This window comes from Myotis lucifugus, unplaced genomic scaffold (assembly GCF_000147115.1).
Source record: "Myotis lucifugus unplaced genomic scaffold, Myoluc2.0 scaffold_269, whole genome shotgun sequence".
In the NCBI taxonomy this organism is placed as follows: domain Eukaryota; kingdom Metazoa; phylum Chordata; class Mammalia; order Chiroptera; family Vespertilionidae; genus Myotis; species Myotis lucifugus.
This window is the reverse complement of record NW_005871317.1, coordinates 1061764-1087020: the sequence shown is the minus strand read 5'-3', so window position 1 is coordinate 1087020 and position 25257 is coordinate 1061764. Positions and strand designations below refer to the sequence as shown.

Sequence of the window (25257 nt, the reverse complement as noted above, 5' to 3'; positions counted from 1 at the left end):
ATGAGAAATGCAATGATCCTCACCATACCTTCATGCCCAATTCCTGCTCTTTTCCCACGTACAGATGAATGAAGAGTTGGGGTTTTGTTATGGTGGCATTCTGTATCAATGCATCTAGTTTCTTAGATGTTAGCTCTTGGACACCCTTCCCTTAATCAGTCTTTTTGAGAAAAACTAATTATTTCTTCTTCAAAGTTATTTAATTTCTATTTTTCTATGTTGGCAAGAAAGAGTAATATTTATTTATTATGACAATATATTTTTCTGATCTACTTCCTATTACTTAAAACACACCTCTTTACACGCATGATCAAGAAGAAAAGACACTCTATCTTTACTAAAACGCCCAGCTCGGGTCTCAGTGTGCTGACCAGTGACTGCTGGATACTGCCAACACCCAGCGGCCTCCTGGCAGCACTGGGCCTTCTAAAAGCTGTTCTCTGGCAATAGTCTTTCACGCAAGCACTAATTTTATTATAGCTGGTTTATGATTTTCCCTCATTTCCCTGCTATTTTTAAATGTGGGGCTGTAATAGGAGGCATCTAGAGGCCCGGGAGATGAAGGAACCACTACACACTGTTGGGTCTCTGTGGTATCAGTGGCCGTTGGAAGCTAAGGATTCAAATGCGATGTGAAAGAGTATTTGAATACAGGGTCCCTTAGGGGAGCTCTGCCCAACAAGAAACATATTGCTTTGCTCTCTTCATTTTCCTTTTAATTTCTGCTTTTAAGTCCTTGTGGTCTCTCAACAGTCTTCCCAGTTTTGTTCTTTAAAGTTATTTTTATACATTGCCCATTCTTGCCAGACTTATTTAGCTACATTTAACAACACTGTCTTGGGGGGAGGGGAGGAGTTTTTGACTTCTTGCATAATGTACCAATACTAATTTCTGTAACACAATAAAACAGCTTATGATGTGAATAAGACATTGCATGAAGAAATGCCAAATTTATTTGATGTCATTCTACATGTTACTGTGGGGTGAAGCTTTCAGAAAGACTGACTCTGAATTTATGCTAGTCAGAAAAAAGTTTGGAAAAGTAGAATGGTGTTCAAGTATGGCATTACTGGGATAAAGAAAGATATTTATAAAATGGTATGTTGGGGGTGGGGTGGGAACCATGTGTTTTTCTTATAAGCTTACTTTTAATAACCGAGATAAGCAGAGATCTCAAATAGGAAAATGACAACAATCTCTATAATTAGAAAAGGGGAAATAGCCCAAGATGCACAATGAGAAATACCAAAGCATCCTGACTTTAAGGTGGAAGGAAACACATGCAGAAGAGTAGGGATCAATGCTAAGAACATTGAATTAGGAGTCAGAAGGCCTGCAGACTAGTTCCAAATCTACTCTTTCTCGGCTACGTAGACAACCTTGTACCTTGCTTTCTTAGTCTATAGAATGAGATCTCCCTAACTCCATTTCATCTCTAAAATTCACTTTCTAGAATTTTTTCTTTTTTTAAAATATATTTTTATTGATTTCAGAGGGGAAGGGAGAGGGACAGAGAGAGAGAAACATCAATGATGAGAGAGAATCATGGATCGGCTTGCCTCCTGCATTCTCTACACTTAGGATCGAGCCCACAACCCAGGCATGTGCCCTGACCAGGAATCGAACCATGACCTCCTGGTTCAACCATTGAGCCATGCTGGCTGGGCCAGTTTCTAGAAAATTCTTATGTGTCCCCTGGCCTGGATACAAAGAAATTATTGATTTATTTCCTGTTGTTTACCTTAACTATCTTCATTTATTATTCCTTTAATTCTTGTGAAAAAAAGCAAAAGGCAAAAGACAAAGTGAGATACATTGGGGAAACATTTGAATCCTAAAACTGCCTTTAAGAGCAAATATTAGAAATGTTACTCCGTGGGGCTACATTCATTCTAAAACAAAATAGAGAAGGATGAGAAGAGCCACAAGCACATAAAATTATGGCTCTGGCAATACTATTAAGTAGCAATAATCCCTGGATCAGACACTGCCTAACAAATGTACTTTGTCTGGAGAAGCTGAGAACCCAAAGCAATACTAGAATTATTTTCCAGACTGTCATCAAGTACAGATTACATTTTGTCATTTAAAAACAAAGCAAAACACACTCTAAAAAGTAGCTTTTATATGTACAAATGTCAAGTGTCAAGCAATATTTATTCCCCATTAATTTCCTTTCCTATTTACCTATTTCCATTACTTATGTTTCACTTTAACTAAATAAAAACTAAAGGGCAGCCTGGCCAGTGTGGCTCAGTGGTTGAGCGTAGACCCATGAACCAGAAGGTCATGGTTCAATTCCCGGTCAGGGCACATGCCCAGGTTGCGAGCTCCATCCCCAGTAAAGGGTGTACAGGAGGTGGCTGATCAATGATTCTCTCTCATCACTGATGTTTTTCTCTCCCTCTCCCTTCCTCTCTGGAAGCAATAAGAATATTTAAAAAAAAAGAACAAGCAGCATTTGGATGATTCACACACACACACACACACACACACACACACACACACACACACACCCCGCCTTCTAGGAAAGAGATGGATCTGAATTAGTAATAAGATTTGAATAGATAAATAGGTGGTAGTAATACTGTCAAGTATACACAGTAACTAGAACTTCTCTAAAAGCTTTCATGGCTAAAGGATAATGAAGATGATGAGGATGGTGACACTGACTCTTGTGACACTTAATACTTACCGAGTAACCAGCCACATGCTTTATGCCCAACTTAGCTTAATGTTTTATTACATATTACCACTATTTTATGGGTTAGGAAAGTGAGGCTTAAAGAAGCTTAAGTAACTTGCTCAAAGTCACACAACTAGATAAGTGTGAGTGAGGACTCAACCAAAGTCTATCGGATCTTAACCCATGCTCTGCTTATACATTCGGATCAGCATACTTAATTTTTTATATGCCTAATATTTCCAGAGATTTGGGGAATGTTTATTATCTTAAGAATTTTATTCATCCTGTAATCATTTAAGCCTCTTGGTATACCTCCTAAAAGATAGTTAAAAGGTAAAAATTTAGGCTCAGTCAATTATTACAAATTCTAAATAGCATTAGTTAATTTAATCAACTAAAGAGTTATCAGAGATTGAAATGGTAAAATTTAGAAGATTCATGGCACTCTCAACCTCTCTCTTCCAGGAAAGGCCCAAAGATATGCACTAACATACCCCCAGAAACCAGTGGACACCTGGTTAGTGAGTTGGCAGGAGAATGTGGATTAAGGAATGAAAGCAATAAGCAATTCAGTGATAATTTCTTTGGGATGTAATTTCTCTGGAGAAAAGAAGAACTTTGAAATCTATACAAGTTTTATGGTAATTAGAGGGAAGTGCTTTTATTCAGGAAGAATAAAAGATTCTGATTACTACTTTGAAAACAGACTTTTTTTTATAGTGAACTAAAACTGAAAATAAGAAAGGATTCCTAATTTGTATCATCTGTAGCAGTAGATGGGAAAGGCATTGTCCTTACAATCTATTCTCATCAGATTTTAATTGTTCTTACCCACAATGACATAAAATTAAACAAACCTCAGTGATGTCCTTACAAAATTAAAATGGACTGTAGGAAAGTATGTGTTTTATTGTTGCCTGTGTTGTGGAAATTATCTTTTTAAAAACTGAACACACAGAAGTGGTTTCATTTCAGCAAAGATTAATGATTTGTACCAAAAATTCTATTCCAAGTAGCAAGTAGAATATATTTCATCTTGTTTTCCAAAACATGATCCTGACACACGCTGTGTGGCCTAAAGCCCATCCCTCTTTAAGCCTTAATTTTATCATCTATAAAATAGGAATACCACCAATTTGCTAGTTTCTCCAAGTTTCCATGGTCTCCAGAATAGTGAAGTCCAAAGTTAAAAATCAAGAAAGTGTTAAGTTAATCCAGAAGCTGTTCTGTCAAAGCAGCATGCCACCCATCACGTTGTAATGACAGCATCTTAGCATTATAGACTGTCATCAGTACCTTCAGGAACAATCACACTCAAGACCTTATGCTGCAGTCTCCAATATGTCAGATTTTATCTGTTTCTGAGTCCTTTAATTTTGATTCTTTATGTTCAAATCTCACACACACAAACACACACACACATTCACCGGGGGTGCAAGTTCTTTTGAAGTAATAACTATTTTATCAGTAGGAGAGAGAGCACTCCATTATCCATTACGGGCCCAAAAGGTCTGGCTCAACTGACTTATAATACAAAATACAAAGAGCATAATAAAAAAAACTGATATCCTATCTCCATTCTTCACAATGTTGGGGGTGGGGGTGGGAAATCTACAGTTTTCCATGATTTGAAGAGTTACGGTTTAACAATCTTATTTGTTTCTCAAAAGCCTGTGGTACACACCACTGAAGAGGTTGTCAACCATTCCCTTCCTGAACTTAATACTCCCTATGAGGACAGGGTTCTCAGATAAACGGAATGCTTTTTGCCCTTTAACCCACTCTCCTTTGCTGCTGGAAGTAAAACAATCATCTCACTACATTCCTTCTCTCTGTCTCTGTCTCTCTTGTCTTTCTCTCTCACACACACCCCATAAACCTTTGTGTGGATTTCATATTAGCACTACTAATATATTAATATACATGGTGTAGAAAATGTCTGCAAAAAGGTCCAAGAAAAATAGCATTGCTTTTGGAGAAAGTGCTATGGTCAGGATGATGTCATCGAAAACCATCTAATGAATTTCCTGTAGCCACATCCTAAAGAAAATCCAGAAGGCTCAGTTTTCTCACAAAGTCGAGTAGTCTTTTTTGGGGGGTCAGTAACTGTTCCTGCAAACCTACAGGCATCATCAATTGATTGATTACGATTTACCTTTAATCTTCAACATCACAACAAATGAATTTTCATTTTAAAGGTCTTTTATGTGGGAGGCATTATCAGAATATTAAATGTAAATTTTAGATTTTAGTTACTGACAGCAAAGTAAGTGCAAAAAAAAAAGAGTAAGCTTGTTGACACTTACTACTGGGCTTCATAAACTTCTTCCACAGCCCTGAGTAAAACAAAGACCACCATTCATAAGAATGAAGGAGAGGCAAGCACTCTTTACCCACAGTAAGCCCTCAATGTTTTTCCTCCAGGCCGAAAAGCATTTATCAGCACTGGACTGGAACACTACAGGAGGTTTGCCAGAAGATTTGAGCTCCTTGAGGGCAAGAACAATGGCATATTCATCTTTTTTGTTGTTGTTGTTAATCCTCACTCGAGGACATTTTTCCATTTATTTTTAGGGAGAGTGGGAGAGAGAGGGAAAGACAGAGAGAAACATCTAAGTGAGAGAAACACATTGATTGGTTGCCTCCTGCACGAGCCCTGACCAGAGCCCCGGCTGGGAAGAAGCCTGCAACCAAGGTATGTGCTCTTGACCGGAATCAAACCAGGGACCCTTTGGTCCACAGGCCGATGCTCTATCCACTGAGCCAAAGTGCTAGGGCATGGCATATTCATCTTTATACTCAAAGTCATTATAGCACCTGAAACAGAGTAAACACCCAGTAAACATATGTTGAGTAAATGGATAAATGAATGAATGAGAATATAAAAATTCTCCTTTCCCTCCAGACGCTGCCAGTTAAACAATGGGGAAACCACCATTACAAACAAGTAAACAGTAAGTGCAACTGAATAATGCGAAATAAAAGTCATAAAGGAGTTTGGCCTTTATTCTGGAGGCAACAGAAAGCTGTCAACGGCTTTCAAGCAGGAAAATTACATGACCAGAACAAATTTTAGAAGGTAATTGACTGGATAGAGAAGAAACGAGAATCAGGGGAGAGTTCAAACAGATTTCACAAATTAAAATATTTACATATTCCAGTGTGACATATACCTTTTTCTTTATTTTTTATTAAAGCTTAAAAATCCCTTATGCTGCTGCTGACATAACTTGGTACAACTAGTCTGGAAAGCTCATAAAATCTAATATATCTAAATATATGTATGACCAAACACTTAACAGATCTAAGTGCTGATGACTATCAAAAGATCTATATATATAAAAGCCTAAGTGACCAGCTGACCATTCAATCAGCAGACCAGTAGCTATGACATGCACTGACCACCAGGAGGCAGATGCTCAACGCAGGAGCTGCGGAGCTGCGGTGACTTGGTAGCTGCGGTTCCTGGGTGATGCACCCAGAACCAGAGAGGAAGGACCCTGATTCCAGGGTGTATCACCCGAGAACTGCCCTCTCGCAATCCGGGACCCTTTGGGGGATGTCAGAGAGCCGGTTTCGGCCCAATCCCCACAGGCCAGGCTGAGGGATCCCACCGGTGCACAAATCCATGCACCGGGCCTCTAGTATATGTATAAAAATATTTATAACAGCTTTTCCATAATAGCAAAAAATTGGAAACAACTCACATATTCATCGCACTAAGAAGAGTTATGTAATTTTAAGGGTCAACATTACCGAGTAGCCAAGCCGAAGTTCAAGTCCAGGTTTGTCTAATATCTAAGTCCACACTCTCAACCAGTTGAAAGAAATTACTTTTGGCAGCAATTTCAAGCTACTCTCATAGTCCCAAATAGTAGACACCATCTCTCCCTTGCTTGTAGGAGAGTTTTTAAAAGTGTGAAAAGTCCTGAGAGAAAGCTACTTACTGCCAATGTCCAGGGAAAAGATGGCAGAAGGGAAGAACCAGAAAAGAGATTTCTATTATAGAAAAAGGAGAATGCAATAACAACCAAACATGAGAGTGAGGTAGTGGGGGCAATAGAACAAGTGTGAATACAGAAGTGGGTACAGATTGAGGACTAGATCAAGAACACTGAATTGAAGGTGAGTGTCCAAGAAGCAGTTGAATAAAGAAATATGAAGCTCAGGAGAGAAATCAGACTGATAAAAAAAACTTCAATCATCAGCATATTTGCATATCAGATTTCCTGAATGTCTCTAGTACAGTATAATTTATGTATTCTTCTGACAATTAATATTAGCTCACAGGGAGGACTCCATGGACACCTGAAATTAATTTTGAAACCATTAAAGCAGATAAAAAGTTAGAATAAAAAATCTTATGGAGAAGGTTTCACTTCCCCTGTTATGTATCTGAGTAATCATATTAAAAAAAACCACACATATTGCTCTTTAAGGTAAATAGACAAAGTGTTTTCAGGCTGCTATCTTGCTACTTGGGAAAAAATTTTAAAGGTATTATAGCCAAAGATGTAAGAGGCAGAAACATGCAGCTTGGTATTCTCACCAGTCATAGTATTCACAGTGGTTAATTTTTACTTCAAAAGGCAGATTCCCATATTTTATTTCAATATCAAAATAGAGTCGACCCTTCAACAACCTGGGTGTAAACTTTGTGGGTCCACATGCATGTGGATTTTTCCAATAGAAATACAGTCAGCACTCAGCCTCCTGGGTTTCACATCAGTGATTCAACCACCACAGATGGAAAATACTGTCTTTCTCAATCCCTGGATGGCGAGAGCTGGCTGTATGCAGTTCCTATGCCATTTTATGTAAGAGACTTAAGCATCCACACAGGGGTTGCGGTATCGGTGAGTGGTGCTGAAACCAATCCCCTGTGGATACTGAAGGACAACTATAGTTACGTTTTTGGGGAGTCAAAAGTTATATTCAGATTTCTATTGCAGAGGGCTAGAAAGCACTAGAGCAGGAATTTAAATTTAGATTTATCTCACCCAAAACCCCACCTCTTTCCACTCTGTAGGAGCTTTCTCAGCATGTCACATCTACCAGATATCAAGTGCCTGAGAATATTACATTTCATTTCTCTAATAAATACTAGGATGATATTTCTTTATCACTACAATGCAGGTCTCTCCATCAGACTTAATATGCATCTACCACCCAAGAAACTATGTGAAGGGTTTGCAGTAATAATACTCCATCTCAAATAAAGCGAAATGTGTGCTTCTTTAATTTAATGAGTATATCATGATGATATAGAGTTTTGCTAATTTTACATATATCTACTCCACAGCACATCTGACTAGAATAAGAACAAGGCATTTGACCAAGCTGTTAGATCCTGAGGTCAGGGACCATGTCTTATTTCTCTCTATATCCCCAAGGCCAATACATGATAGATGTCCAATACCTGGTTGATGATGAAAGACAGAAGCAATAATTATTCACTTATGAAAGTAATATTTTAAGGTACAGACTCCATGTTTAAAAAAAACAAAACAAAGGTTTTGGTCTACAGGTAAACTTCCTACCTCTCGATCCTTGAGTTTCATGGCAAGCACCAACTGATGCCTGTGGTTAGTGAGAGCCTCCCGGTAATTTCCTTTGGAGAAGAATGCAGAGCCTAGATTCCCATGAGCTCGGCATTCTCCTGTCTGGTCACCTGATTGGGTTTAAAAATATATAAAATTTTTAGTTATAGCATTATTTTAATATATAATGGCCATCTTAATTTAAGAGCCACAGACCTACCTACTAGCTAAGATTTCACTTGTCTTCTTTTAGAAAGTATTTTCTTCTTCTATAAGACTCTTTGTAGGAGGTTATGGTCCTAGAATTTACATCTCTGGCTAACAACTATTATTATTGTCATACAACTGTAGTCAGGGACGTAAGTGTCCTGGAAATGAGAGGTTAAAGACCTTGACACAAACCAGCTGCTGTTTGAGTCACTTCACTGCTCTGCTAATGATTTTTGGTTCTGAACAACCATCAGCTTGTTGGTTCAGTCATTTGACTCCAAACCTACTATAACATATTGCTTCTTTACAAGTATGCTAATGGTAGAGTCACCATATCCCTGCTTTTACTGCAGTCCTGCAAGTCCTTGAATAATCACAGTAACAATAATCGTAATCATAAGCCACACTTATTTTACAAATGAGGAAATGGCAGCACAGAGAGCTTAGGTGACTTGCTGAAGGTCAACCTGCTAGTAAGTAGCAAAGCCAGTGTGGCTCCACAGTGTCCACACTCTTAACCACTGCACTGTATTGTCCCCACCAATGAAATGACATATTCTAATGTAGGCAAAAATTAAAATTAAGATGAAAGATTCACCCACCAGTACTATCATTTGGGATATTTATATCTGTGGACCCAAATCTCTGAGGAGGGCAATGAATATGTTAATTTTGGATTTATCTCACCCAAAACCCCAATGCATAAATTCACTTTACGTTTTACTCTTGGCCTTTTGGAACCTTGGTACCTGTTATACGAAAAGCCCTAAGACCTAAGAACCCTAAAATGGAGAATGTTCTAGAGACACACTCACTTTTCATTGCACATGTTACTCCCATTTATGCCAGGTTAATCAGCTTATTCCTTTCTGTACTGAAATAAAGGGGAGAAGCATAACTCTACCTAAGGTCTTGGCTACATCCAAGTCCTGCTGCATGTATCCAGTGCTCTTCTCTGTGTTTCCAAGAGACCAGTAAGCGCTGCTCAGGGCAGAGAAAACAGAACCTCTCAGCTTGAGGCTGCAGGTGCCAATCTTCAGAGCAGCTTCTAAGACAACCACAGAGGCCCCGTGATGGCCAGCTGTCAGGAGCTCCTGCCCAACCACAGACACGACCACAAAGGGACTCTTGTCCAGTTTCATTTTTTGAAGCTGCTGATAAGTGGGCTCGAGGGAGTCTGAAGAAAAACAAAAGAAAATTAGAAAATGTAGAAGAATACACAAAACAATATTGTCTAATATGTTCTAGAAAAAATGTTTATCATACCTCTTTATAGCTTATTTCAAGTACAAAGTCTTTGCAATGACAAAACAGATGGAGAGCAAGGGATAAATTTTAGAAGGAAAAAAATCTTATAGAATTTGAGAAAAAATGTATTTAATATGCACAATACCTTATTCCAAAGGAATGATATAAAGGACTGTCTCCTATGGATCACCTTCAAGGTAACTAACATTTTCATAGACTTCAATCTGTCTAAGGCTCTATAAAACATTCTAGAGCTTTCCGAGTTATCATTATAACAGTCCCCTAGCATATATGACTAAAAAGGCCTCAACTTTCCTAAAAACCCTGGTGAAACCACTACCAATTATTCTTGGATACAACACTGAAATATAGTACTGAACTGCAAGCCCAGAAGAATGGGAGGAACAATCCTGGAACGATTCAATCCCCAGAACAGGAGTCCAAAGAAAGAACAGCAGTTATTGATAAGGTAAGAAGTAAGTGAAATATTATAAGGGTAAAATACTGCCCCCAGAAAAATAAAATTTAGAGGTAAGGTTCAAATATTCACCTAATTTCAATTTTTACCTTTATTAAGCTAATTCCTAAGAGAGGAAATTAAGTTAAAAATCATTGGGCTTGTCACAAAAAGACTAATATTGTATGATTTCCCCTTATTTAAGATACCTAGAGTAGTCAAATTCAGAGAGATAGAAAACAGCCCAGTATTTGCCAGGAGCTGTGGGGAGAGCAGAATGGGAAGTTAGAGTTGAATGAGTTCAGAGAATCAATTTGGGAAGATGAAAAAGTTCTGGAGATGGATAGTTATGATGGTTGCACAACACAGTAAATGGACTTAATGCCACTGAATTTCATAACTAAAAGTTGTTGTTAAAATGGTCAATTTTATGCTACATATATTTTACAACAATTAAAAAACTTTGGTTCATACTAAAAAGCACAATTTAACCCTCCTCAAAAAAAAATCAAAATAAAAACTGATATGTTTCCCACTTTGTCTAAGTCACTTAACGTTTTACTCTGTGTATTTATTTATTATATTCTACTTCGTTCAGAAATTATTCAAAGGCTTTTTATAGAAGTAAGGTGAAAAACATAGAAGTCCAAGTGACAGGGAGACTCTAAGCCCTGACACCCTTCCTAACGGTGGCCAAGACACTGGGCTCCAAGCTTCCCAGAGGACGAAGCAAAAGGTAAATGATCACTTTAAAATTTCCCAGACCTTTCAGATAAAAATACACCAACGCTCAGAAGAAACACAGCTCTTCCTGAAACTGAGGCCTTAGGGAAAGTTACAAGGACCACGAGCACCGTGCAGTGTTCACACTCACAGCACTGTGCCTGCCATGGAGACAAGAACAGGATTATTACTGCTGCTACTTCTGTTCCTCGGTGAGAAGAAGGGCATCACACTGCGGAGGAAAAGGAATGTAAAAGGTGTCTGCCTTTACATTATAGGGTTTGAATCTCAAAACAACATTAGGAGGGAGATATTATCATTTCCTTTTACAGATAAGGAATGAGGTGTAGAGGAAGCAAGCAACCTTGCTCAGTCAATGGAATAGCAAGTGGCATTGCGGAAATTAGATGCCAATCTTTTTTTGTGGGAAAAGTCTTTGTTTTTTACATAATATTTCAGAAAGAGGCCTCCTGTAAAAAGTAACTGCCTCCTAAAAGGAGGTTGGCCAATTAGGCAAATAAAAGGTGAGCCCCAATTTGACCCCAAGATAAAAGCTTATACATTCAACAGCCATTTGCCACCAGCACTTCATAAAATCAGCCTCCCTGGACCCTCTGGAGCTGGGGAAACACCGTGACAGTGATAGCCCATAAATGTAATAGTCTTTAGATTACCGAATTAACAGGAGGAGAGAAAATATACACAAGAGAACCCTTGGCAAGAAGCAGCCCTGGCATCTTTAAAAGAACAAATAAAGGTAAACTAAATCTCACTTTGTAATTATATTACTAAATCCGTGGTTGGCAGTAGTTCTATGCTACACCATTTACAAAATACAATGAAGTGAAATTGCTGGAAGACTATCTAAAAAGGAGAAATGGAAAACAGTAACAGGATAACTTGAGAAGTCATGACAAAGAGTATCATTTTATATTTACACTTATTTTTATATTTTCGCTAATGATTTAAAGGCAATACATTATATATGATGTAAATATAACCACAGGAGAAGTCGTTTAACTGATATCTGGTTAGTGAGCATAAGTGAAACCATAAAAATAAAGAAAAACAGACCGAATTCAGTTAGCAATATTGGCAGCAACAATATAAAAATGTCAAGTAAATTTCAATGTGGATAAATATAACATTTATTTGAAAACAATATAGATTGGCCCTACCTTTTTAAAAAAATGAAATCTTGAAACTTCTAAAAAAAGGCCAAACCACAGGGATGCTGTGACTATCACGGGAGCTTTGCTTATTCACACAAGCACCTGGACTAGGGAGCTTTCTGTATTGCATGTAAGAATTACAAAATGGAAGCAATCGACATCGACACAACAGATTGGACCTATATATAAAGTGACCCAACTGCACTGCTATGCAACAATGGCAGAAACTTCGAAAGCTGCAGGAGGCTAAACTAAAATGGGTAAAAAAAAAAAAAAAGGGCAGCAAATAATGATAGATTTCGTGAATTACAACCATATGACAAAAAGAGAGGTAAGTCATTAAGATGTGAAATGATGCATAGAACAACACTGTGAAAAGCAACAGTATCCCTATAAAACGTTGATAAGAAAAGCCCACCTGGAGTAGATACAGTGATAAAGGCAATGCTAAAAATAAATGAGATAAATTAAATTGCCTTAAGGAAAAAGAAGAAAATGCTGAAGCGCTCCAGGCACCTGTAAGTTGCAGCTTGCTCCAGGGTCAGCCTGAGGTCACTCAGCATAGCTGGGAGAGAACATGGCACAGAAAACCCTAAGGGTGACAACAGCACTGAGCTGTTCCTCACTGTGCAGGGAAGATTTCCTTACATTTATCTAAACAAATTGCTTCAAAGGCAAAACAGTAAGTATGATTCTGCTGATCTCAACATGTTCACTCCAATATTCTAAGGCAGCAACAGAAATGCTTCAAAATAAAAAAGTGGTATCTTCATGAACTAAATAAAAATGTTCCATGTAAATTACTTGTGGAGGGGTGAAGGGAGAGAATGAGAAACTATTAGAGAAATGGAAAGGGGAGACAAATTGATTTTTTTTTTTTGTTTGTCCATACCTACCCCACCCCCACCCCTAAGCCCTGGAGCTCTGAAGCGCATCTGCTCTAAGTCAGAGTTTATTAACAGCAGGTCCCCCAGTGGGAGAAGCCATTAGGTTCCTGCAGCAAAGACTCAGCTTTGCATGGGGTTATAAAATCGCATGAAGAGAGGTTTCCTTACCACGTTTTTCCTAAAACATGAAATCTTTGACTTTCAGAAAAATATTTTTTATAGCTATGAATTGCCCAAAGACCATATAAGTAACATTTAGTTCATCAAATTTTTACTTAGCATCTATTTTAAGCCAAATACTGTATTAGCCAGTATATTAAAACAATCTAATGCTGCAAACATTTTCAAAACTATAAAAAATGTCTAATGAAACTGCCATCAACATGTTTAGGTTCACTCAAAAACATCCCTTTTCAGAGACAAAAGAGACAATAGAGTTCTGCTTGACATAATCTAATTAATATGAAACAATACTAGCTTTCCACTATATACCATCAATATACCTTAGTGTCTCCATCACTCTGCAAAGATGACAATTGGTGTACACTTTCAGCCCAATCTTCCTAAGAGCTCATTCCTCAAAAATCAATGTTCCTCAAAGTGAAGCCAATCTGTTTTGGGCCTTAGAACTTCTCTATCCTCCACTATGTTCAATCCATTGTTTTTTTCAGAATACCAATTGGCACAAAGTAGAATAACAGGAGAAAAAAAACATTTAAACAAGTATCTGTCAGTTTCTCTTTTTCTTTCTTTTAAAAAAAGAAAACAAAACAAAACATTTGTATTGATTTCAGAGAGGGAGAGAGAGGGAGAAACATCAATGATGAGAATCATTGATTGGCTATCTCCTGCACGCCCCCTACTGGGGATCTAGCCCGAAACCCAGATATGTGCCCTGACCTGAATTGAACCGTGACCTCCTAGTTCATAGGTCAACACTTCACCACTGAGCAACACCAGCCAGGCTCTCTCTATTTTTTTAACTCAACATATCTTATAATGCTCCTCTGAAAAATGTTACACACACAGCCTACAGTTAGATCCATAATATTAGAATGTCTACTTAATGTCTTCGCTTATTTGAGTATTTCTAGATGGCATATTGGTCCAAATAAACAAATCAATTTACTACTAGAGGTATTATAACTTAGAGGTACAGAATCTTAGAACTACAAAAACATGAGGAATCTTCAGATAACTCTGAAATACAGAGATGTCGATTCATTTACCCATGGTCATATAGTTAGTTAATGCAAAATTCAAAAATGTAATCTAGGTCCACAAACTTGTAGGCCAGTAGCCTTACACCATCCTATTCTGGTTCATTGTCTGCTACTGGCAGTGATTCTTGATCTCCTTTGTCTACAATACATAATCTCTTCTAGGGCAACTAAAATAGAAATTTACTTCTGTGGAGATGAGCACAAAATTTTGAGAAAAAGCCAAATTTAACCAAGTTCTAAGAACAAATTGTTACTATCTAAAAATGCTATTTTATTTCTTCTTCATGCTCTGAAATTTCTTTCCAGTAGGTAGATCTAGAGAAATATGAAAAATCTGCCCTATTACTTATTTCCTAGAACTAAATTAAGGTTTAACTACAACACTGTGAGAGAATAATGGGAACTATCACTGACTTTAGACAAATGAACAAGCTGGCTATTGCTTTCAACAGTATATAAAAATCATAGTGTAACTTTTCTTTTTAATAAAAATAGTATCTTACATTTTAAAAATAAAAAATACATGATCTTAGCAAAATTGATAACCTATCAATTCTCAATACCAGAGTCTGAAGTTTTTGAAGGCTAGAAATGTTCTACTTTAAATTAGTGCCAGACCAAAGACTTTTATCATCTTACCTCTCATGGGAGATTTCATGGCAGCTTCTACCATCCCCACCAGAAGCTGGAGACTCTTGGGGTCCTGAGCCAGTCCAGATGCAAACGCTGCCAGGGCATCGGCATGACGTCCGAGGTACTGGAGGGCAACACCCTGTCGGAAGTATGCCTGAAAATGAAGAAAATACAATGCATGTTTGCTTATACATCATGCTCCATCAAGGCTGCTGCTGATTCTTTAGCAGAACAACAGATCAGTGGAACTTTGATTGAGATGGTCTTAATTCAAAGACCTAGTAAATAGTTTGTAATCAAATCTGATCTCTTCCAATATCGTAAAATGTAAGCATACTTCTCTCAGATAAATTATAATTTATTCTTTTCAATTCTAGAACATATAAATTTTATCACATCCTTTGGCATTTATTCACATATTGCTTTTATTGTTTTTGATTATTTGAAAATATTTCTTATCCCACCTTTAATAGCATAAGTTCCTCAAGGACAGGATTTTGGAGATTTCTTTATATCTCACCAAAGTAGGTGGTACAGTGCAAGACAAATGAGAGACACTCAATTTCCACTTATGGTATATTTTCTCCATTTATGAATGGGAAAAATAAATATGTGATTATTATTAAGGCAATCTTAATAGTGAGTAACATAACATGGTCATATCAAATGTAGTATTTCAGACATAATATTTAAAAGCTGTTATCTAAAATATATGTGCTTTACTTAGAAACAAAATCAGATTGTTTTTGTATGCTTTAATTTTAGTTTTAAAGCTAGTATCATCAGTTGTTGATTGTAGGAGAACATCCCTCCTTCTAGTAATTGAAGAAAGGGCCAAGAAGTTAATAAAATATTTAAAGTTTAGAATAGTCTTAAGGAAGTGAAGTTTGTTTTCAAGCACACAGAGTAAAAATAAGTAAATGAACCAAGTGTCACTAGTATTTAACCAGCAAAGGACCTTGTACCTGATTAAATAACACATAAAAATGACATATTAATTCATTCACTGTTTATGAACATCTGCTTCTAAAATATTTAGCCTCCTATGTAACTTCAACATTCTTACAATACCACATGCTTATAACACAATTTTGACTTTTCAGTCCAATATACTTTGAGTTGCCACAAATTGTATTCATGGGATCTAAATGAAGTTTCAAGTAACTTCTAAAACTACTACTCACTAAACTTAACACATAATTTTATAATTTTATAAGTACACGTACACACACAGAGATTGAGTGAGAGCACATTTAATGTTTACAAAACGTATTTCTTTACCTTATCTTATTTCATTTTTACAACTACCCTTTGAGATAATTTAAGATAGGCAATACTATTCAGTGTTTCTATTAAGAAACAACCCATAAACAGAATGAATACTCATAGATTATTACAGGCTATTCAGATTTCTATTTCAGTTTAAACTATCAGCAGCTGTTAAAACTCAGACCCCAGTGAGACACTAACCTATAAATGTGCTTCCATTACTAATTCATAAGATCACTTCCTTTCACTGGACTCAGCCACTGTTTCAACCTTTAATGTGTTTTATAGACATTTTTCACTGTCCTTTTCATTTCACATTTTAGGTGATTTTGAAAATCTGAGTGGCAATATATGCAACATTACAACTAAAAATAACTACAGTTTACATAATTTTAGAAATACTATATTAAAGCCAAATTAAAAGAATTTAAATTTATTTATATAATATATACATGCCAATTATCTGTACACTATAATTATAATTTATGGAAAGAGACAAAAGATGTTTTTAGTTACTGATATTTTTAAAAAATGTATGTGGCAATCATTTGACAATATATGTAAGTCAAATCATTATATTGTATAACTTAAATCTATTCAATGCTGTATGTTAGTGGTATCACAATAAAACTAAAAATACACAATAATCTTAATAGCAATGGATTTTGATAATTTCTTACATATTTAGAACAAAATTTTATCATTCATTACTTTACTGAGAGAACTGATTTTCCTGCCTGCCAACAGAAATCATTGAAAAATGTGATATATCTACTTTTTAGTCGGGCAAAGCTGTGTTAAAGGCCAGTCGTGATATCAAGTCCACACAGCAGTTAAAGAAGAGTGTGCACATTTTGTTTTCTTAGGACACTCAATAATTAGATGAAAAAGGTATGACTGGACCATGTCACCCACAATCTTGGCTTCCTTTCTTTGGGGGAGGATTTTGAAAAGAGGTATAGAAGGCTTTCAAAGGTCTCCCTTAGTCCTCCCTCATTCCCTTCCACAATCGCTAACCCAACTTCACACAATTTTTCTCAGTCACAAGCTTAGTTTATACCCCTGCCAGGACAGCATAATAAGTCAAGCTCTGACAAACCCCTGTTCCTAACTCAGAGTGGGGCTCTCCCAACTTTGCTCCATGCAATTTTCACTGCATGGACAAACAGCTGAATAGAAATCAGGTTTTGATACTTCTGTGAGAGGTACGCCACTATCAAGTTCAAGTGGATGATAATATGACCTAGATTGTGGGTTCATGTCAGGGGTCCTCAAACTTTTTAAACAGGGGGCCAGTTCACTGTCCCTCAGACCGTTGGAGGGCCGGATTATAGTTTAAAAAAAAAACTATGAACAAATTCCTATGCACACTGCACATATCTTATTTTGAAGTAAAAAAACAAAACGGGAACAAATACAATATCTGTATTTGCATGTGGCCCGCGGGCCGTAGTTTGAGGACCCCTCGTTCATGTAATAGAATAAAAAGAATTCAGCACAGTGTCTGACAAAAATATTCAATAAAATTAGCTATTTTGATTATTAGTTAAATAAGAAAAGAATCTTACTAAGAACACATAATTACAAACTAACAGAATGTAAGGAATCCAACAAACATTTTACTATGCAATATATTATTCAATTCCTATCATGGCTTCATTTGCTCCTCTCCTGGCTCCATAAAAGACTACTGGCAACTGGGAAACTCACTGCTGTAAGGCTCCCAGACAAAAATCTGAGCTACCCAACAAGAAGAAACTGGCACTCAGGTCTTGGGAGATGCAGCAGCCACCCACAGGGTCCTCTGTCAGCCTCTTCCAAAGCCAAGGGGAAAACGTGCTGAGATTCACAGCTGCTTCAAGAAAACGGATGTAATCTGCTATCGCCTATCTGCCTCACCCCTATTGATTCCTGCTACTAATTTCTCTTCCTCAGAATCAGAGGTCTCACAGGAAGCTGCTTCATCTGGGAAAGGGGACATTTTGATCACTTCGGATTGAGCAGAGGCAATATATGTGCACCATGCTGAAGGAAGCAATATTAAACACTCGGTGCCCAGCCAACCTCAGAAAATCTATTCCCCTGCCTAAGCGCCCCTCCCCCCACGCATACACCACATTCTGGTCACTGGTTACGTTGCAGATGGAGGAAGAAGGGCAACATGAATTGACTATAAGAGCACCTATGCCCTGAGAACAACGGTTTTAACCTGAAGCTTTAGCCAAGAAGAGAAACATATAAGGAGCTAGTTAACATACTGGACTAAAGGTAGATTTTCAAGTGTTGCACAGTCATTCATTTATTTTTTGTTGTTCCCCACAAAGAATCCTCAGTGATTATTCCACACATGCTACTAAACTATCACCTCACAAATACAACTGTGTTACAAGAATAGTTCATTCCTTCCTTCAATTAATATTCCCTAAAAATCTACGGGACCAGGCTCTATAAAACAGAGGACGCAGACTCTCAATGTGCTCACAATCTAGAAGGAAAGAATATAAACAGCTATAAATGTCTCGACAGCTACCTGTAGAGCTGCTTACTAGTAAGATTTTGTAATACTTAAGCAGTAATAAAAATGTAACAAATGACTGAAGCATTTATGCCCTGTTGTTAAAACTGCTAGTATTTGTTCTTTATTAAGTGGCCATTCTTCTCACCTCAGAGAGTTTGCCATAGATTAAATGTTTGTGTCCTTCCAAAATTAATATGTTGAAACCTAATCCTCAACGTGATGGTATTTAGGGCTTTAGGGGGGATTAGGTCATGAGAGTGGAGCCCTCTGAATGGGATCAGTACCCTTATAAACGAGACCCCAGAAAGCCGTCTCTCTCCTTCCACTATGTAAGGACACAGCAAGAAGATAGCTATCTATTAACCAGGAAAACAGCCATCTATTTACCTCACCAGACACCAAATATGCCGTCAACTTAATCTGCGACTTCTCAGTTTTCAGAACTGTGAAAAATAAATGTTTGTCATTTAAGCCACCCAGCCTATGATATTTTGTTGCAGCATTCCTAAAATTCTAAGACAGGGTTAAAGTAAAAACACTCAGAGACTAAACATGTGAAAGAGAAAGCTCTTCACTCTTCAAGTGCCACTGGAAACAATGAAGGACCTGTAAGTCTTTATTTCCAACACTCCATTCCTGGTTCACAATTCTAACACATCACTCAACCTAAAATCCTACTCTCACATGGCTCAACTAACTTATGAGGTAAACCACTACCATAGGTATATACATATATTTATAACAAATATAATATATAACATTTAAATTAAGAGTATTCACTTACATGTACAACACAGTCTATTACTTAATTCAAGCATTTACAAATATTGTGCCTTCGATTTAACCTATACTTTCAAATTTTATATTTTAACCCTTTGCGGTCCAATTTTATTTTTGGAATTCAAACAGTCTGGTCCAAATTAATTGACGGGATTGAATGTTGAACCAGTTTGCAGTGTCGACCTCAGCCTCGACGTTGGACCTGCTCCTAGCGCCTGGTCTGTCGAGTCAGCCTCCACAGTTGGACCGAAAAGGGTTAATGTTCCCAATCTGTCTTTCACTGTTTGAATTTCAACTTTTTTTTTTTACATCTTCTGAAGAATAAACATCTGTAACTATAACATAGTGATGTACCTGCTAGCCAATCACATCACCTGCTACCACATCATCTTTTTAAATAATATTTATAAATTAAAAACTATTTTACTGAATTTCCCTTATTTAATTTAAAAATGCCAAATGGGGACAATAGAAATGCTGATACTAGTTTTTAAAAAGAAGCAGCATTAATCTATAATTTAACACAACTGGGTCAAAAATGAAAATGATTACAGGATGTCAAAAGCACAAAACCTTTTAACATTTTTCATATACACAGAATTAACTAGACTCCAATCATGATAGAAAAGAATAAAATTAGAGAATATATAAAAAAATGATTCTCAAAAGAAAAGGCACAATTTGAGATTTTAGTTTTAGTTCTCTAGTAATTAACACCCCGACTCACTGAACATGTCAATATTTTCTTTAATATTTTCATATATTTGACTTTCATATACTTTATAAGGAATGCATTCATTATATAGGAAAATAAAAGACAGTTGTAGTGCTTAAAACAGATATCTAACATGTGAGTAAATATTAATATATACATATTACCTCTATAAAATTTATTACATATTACAAATTATACATTAGATCACATAAAAATGTGAAATGGGTCCTGTGCTTTAAAAATGTGGCATAATGGCCCTAGCTGGTTTGGCTCACTGGATAGAGCATCAGCCTGCGGACTGAAGGGTCCCAAATTCGATTCCAATCAAGGGCACTTGCCTGGGTTGCAGGCTCAGCCCCCAATGGGGGCCACACGGGAGGCAGTCAATCAATGATTCCCTCTCATCATTGATGTTTCTATCTCTCCCTCTCCCTTCCTCTCTGAAATCAATAAAAATATCTATAACAATAAAAGGGTAATATGCAAATCTACCAAACGGCCGTCCGGACGTCCTTCTGGATCAAGAGACTGCGGGATCAAGGAAGCCGCTGTGGCTGCGAAGGCCTACTCTTGCACAATTTCGTGCATCAGGCCTCTAGTATATATATAGAAAGAAGAAGAAAATGTGACTAATGCCCCAAGCAGGTGGCTCAGTTGGTTGGAGTGTCATCCGTACACCAAAAATGTTGCCTGTTCGACAGGGCACGTACCTCAGTTGCAGGTTCAATCCCTAGTCAAGGTGTGTACAGGAGGCAACCATTCAATGTTTCTCTCTCACATGGATGTTTCTTTCCCTCCCTCCCTTCCTCTCTTTCTCAAATTAATTTTTAAAATATCTTTGAGTGAGGGTTAAAAATATATATATGACATAAAAATGAAGGCATAGAACCCATGCCCTCAATAAATGTTTACCATCTTGCATCAAATAGTCACCTGTATATTTTGTTACGTGTTTCATTTAGAACAAGGGAGAATAGCACTTTCCGCAATGATGGAACTGTTCTCTGATAATGGTAACTGTTAGCCAGCCATATGTGGACACTGAGCACTTGAAATGTGGACAGTGTGACTAAGAAACTACATTTTAAATTTCATTTTAAATACTTTAAATGTGGCTAATAGTCACTGAATTGGACCGTTGCTTGTAGTCACTGGATTAGACCATGCAGTTCTAGAGTTTGGTCTTTCTCTAACAAACCTCCAAACACAAATCTAAATTGGAAAGTGAAAGGAGAATACACCAAACAAGTGAAATAACTATTACAAAAGCTCTGAACTGAGGCTGACTTCCTCTCAAGGCAGATGTGGTGAAAGAGAAAGGACTCATTAGGCTGACACTGAAATGCTATCCCAGTAACATTTTAGTTGTGCACCTTTGGACAAGGAACTTGACTTCACCACACTTCATGTTCTATTTTCACTTACACAGAGGATGATACTGATGACCTCAATAGTTGCAAATGACATCACATATTAAATATAAAACAGAGTAGGTACTTTTTAAAAAATTGAACAGAAGTGAATTTCTCATTGTTACTGTCAATTTGGCATTAACTATTTAATCAGATGGCTCACCCACTTCACCAGTCTGCAGACTGAAATCACCTTTGGTAAACTGGGTGAGGGCTGACAAAAATTAAGCCCAAAACAAAAAGTAATAATCATAATGATCACCTTGAGTCATTAAGGAAATAGTTAAAACTTAGGTTTGGCATCTTCTGTTCCAAAAGCCTATAAAGTAGGTAATATGTTTGAGGGCAATTTTAAAATAAAAATTAAAAAATGGCCCAGCGATTCCACTTCTGGGGAATTATCCGAAGAAACGCAAAACACTTCAAAAAATACATATGCACCCCTATGTTCACTGCAGTGTTATTTACAATAACCAAGCTATGGAGCAACCCAAGTGCCTATCAATAGACAAGTAGATAAAAAAGCTGTGGTACATATATACAATAAAATATAACTCGGTCATAAAAAAGAATGAAATCTTATGATTTGTGACAGCATGGATGAACGTAGAGGGTATTATGCTAAGTAAAATAAGTCAGTAAGAGAAAGACAAATACCATATGATTTCACTCATATGTGACTCTAAAAAACAATATAAATGAACAAACAAAACAGAAACACACTCAGAGATAAAGAAAACAGACTGATGGCTGCCAGAGGGGACGAGGGTTGAGGGACTGGGTACAAAAGGTGAAAGGATTAAGAAGTACAAATTGGTAGTTACAAAACAGTCATGGGAATATAAAGTACAGCATAGGAAATATAGTTAATATTGTAACAACTATGTATGGTTGTTAGTGGAAATATTGGGGGGAACACTTTGTAAAGTATATGGTTGTCTAATCAGTATGCTGTATGGCTGAAACATACAAAATAATACTGAATGTACTAGGAAGCTGTAATCGAAAATAATAAAAATTTTATTTTAAATTGCTTTTTAAAATATTCACACTTTTGGCAGTTGCTTGTGTAAGCTTCACTTATCTAGTAAATTCATTGTTTGGGAAAAACATCATATGCAGATTAAATAAGGTTCTTTGGCCTAAGTGGAAAAGAAGACCAAAAATGTATTTGTCGAAACATAAAACAGTCCTTCCTCTGAGTTTTTCCTAAAAGACTTATTATTAGAATTACTACAAGATGTTCTGATACCCAAGCCTGATACCTATCTTAGAATCAATAAGAACCCTGTCCTACAATATCCACCCTGCACTGCACGGTATCATAAGTCTTAGTGCATATATGTAGGTGTTTTATTCTCCAAAACCTTTCCTAGCTATCATTTGTTGAACTATTCTCTGTGCCCAACACTGTGGTAGGCGCTTTCCACAGTTTATCATTAACCCTCAGAACATTCTGCGAGAAGTTCTTATGACAACTACTGCAAAAAAAGGTGATTACGATACCTGCCCCAAATCATACAGCTACAAAGAGAGACAAACCTGCTGCCAAACTCTTTCCACTATTCCACATTATCTCTTTGATTAAAAAAATTAATGGTATGCAATTAACCTCTAAATCAAGCCTTTTGTCTGGGAATTCTTGTACTTGTAAAATTCAACCTATGGAGGCAGAAATGAAGGAAAATCAGAAATGACACAGAAAATTTATGAACGTGAATATTTAATCTCTATTCCATTAGCAACCGTTGATTGTAGAACAATTTTTAATGAATTGGATGGAAAGAAAATTCATTTCATTAACCTTTCATAAAAATGTATTATTATTGAACCAAACAGGCCACTGTACTTGCAACTCAGTCGATGTTAATTAGATTACAGGTTTGAGGCTTTAAATCAAAGACAAACAAAAGGAGCCATCAGCAAGCTCCTCAGCCAATGCTTGCTTGTTTGCTGGCTAAAATGAATTTTTACCTGCAATACAATTTACTATGCTTCTTTTCTTTTGTGACATTTTCAAGTGAATTTTCTCTCTCTTCTAGTTGCTGACACTTTACATTAAAAATAAAAATAAAACCTTAAGAATCAGCAAAGAACACATTCTTCATGTGTTTTACCTGCTCAGCTGGGAGTAATCATTCCTATCTCTCCAGAAAACTATACTTCTATTTTTACTAGTCTGTCTTATTGTGTGCTGAAAGCACATGCAAGAGATTGGAGGCTATTTTAGAAAACACCATTATTTAGTTTGCAAGCCAGAGTCAGAGACCCAAATGGCCTCAACATAATGTTCTAACCAAATCTGCAGCTGTGAATTGCTTCTCTCCCCAGTGCTGCTTTTGGTACATTTGATATCAATTTCTAAAAGAAATCTGCTCTCAATCCTGATTGTTTCATATCACATCAGCTATTTCTTTTCCCAAAATTAGTTTTCAGTGAATTGTATCAAAAGTGTTAAGATAACATATTTTTAAAAGAAATTAGAAATCTGATAAGAAGATAAAGAAAAGATGAAATGACAACCAAGAGTTAAATAAGCATATCATTTCCTAGCACTGGAGGGATTCCCAGTGGTAAAGTATATGTCAGATTATAAAATGCGTGTACCATAATCTGGAATTTCTCTTCTAAGCTTTCAAAATAAACAATGAAAGAAGTTTATGAAGTCTCCAAAAGCAATGGTTCTGAACTTCCTAGATCTTATGCCTTCATTCTATGGGTATGGCATAGGAGGTGTATAAAGTTGTGCCAAGAAGAAAACCAAGGGAATTTCCTGAACATTCTCCAAGAATCATCTGGCTCCAGCATGAGTTCGGTGCACCTGCCCTACCAATCCTCCCTTCGCACACATAGCCTGATCCTGGGGAATATGGTAAGACCAGAAGCAAAATAGAAAAAAATAAGAATGAGCCGAAAGAATGGTGGATTCAGAAAAACACTGAAGTCAACAACATGGAAATTAAAGGATCCTGAATTCTCACTAAGTATTGGTAAAAACACTTGGCATCTTACCTCCCATAATGTAGATATACCCAAACTATGTCAGATTAATGGGAACCTCTAAAAGCAGTCTATCAGGATTATTACCGTAAGTGCTATACTAGTATATTGGGATATGGAAGTAAGGCTTTCTAGCTTCTGATCTATCAACTCTTGCTTTTCTCATCCAATTATAATTCAAATAGGGGTCTGTGAAGGGCAAAGCCATACAGTAACATAACGCGGGGAGCAGGCCTAAGCCGGCAGTCGGACATCCCACTGGTATAGTCAATAATATTCTAATAACTATGTATGGTGTTGAGATATATCAGGAAGATCACTTAGGAAGTTATGTAATGTCTAATCACTGGAGTATACACCTGAAACTAATATTATAATGTATGCCGACTGTAAATGAAAATAAAAATAATTTTAAAATGAAAAAAAAATCAAAGCTCTTTTCACCTACATCACATTGCCTCCCCACTTCCAAAGAGTCCCCTTTCTCAATAAGGTAAATAGGTAAACAGATTTTTAAAAAATAACTAAATCACAAAAACATAATAAAAAGTAAGTGCGATTGATATATGTGCTGTTTCTCTGCCTGTGTACATCCGGGATCTTATGTACTTCTAAATAGTCACATCATATTGCTGACACATGTTCAGTAATTACATTATCATCCTCATAACACTTCTATAGCCCCTTGATGCCAGGGCTTTCTCTCAATCATGAGCTAATCTAGCTTTCCCCTATGAGACATGAAAAGAAAATGACTCTGATTTTATAGATGGGAAAACTAAGG

At 36.8% G+C, this 25257-nt stretch overlaps 1 protein-coding gene across 1 annotated transcript in view; it reads right to left on the bottom strand.

Moving 5' to 3' along the window:
- TTC28 (tetratricopeptide repeat domain 28) overlaps nucleotides 1-25257 on the bottom strand; it is a 372574-nt gene that overhangs the window by 183255 nt on the left and 164062 nt on the right. The window contains 3 exon segments of the mRNA XM_023762971.1: nucleotides 8227-8357; nucleotides 9341-9613; nucleotides 14786-14933. Of these exon segments, the coding sequence (XP_023618739.1) occupies nucleotides 8227-8357; nucleotides 9341-9613; nucleotides 14786-14933 (552 nt within the window).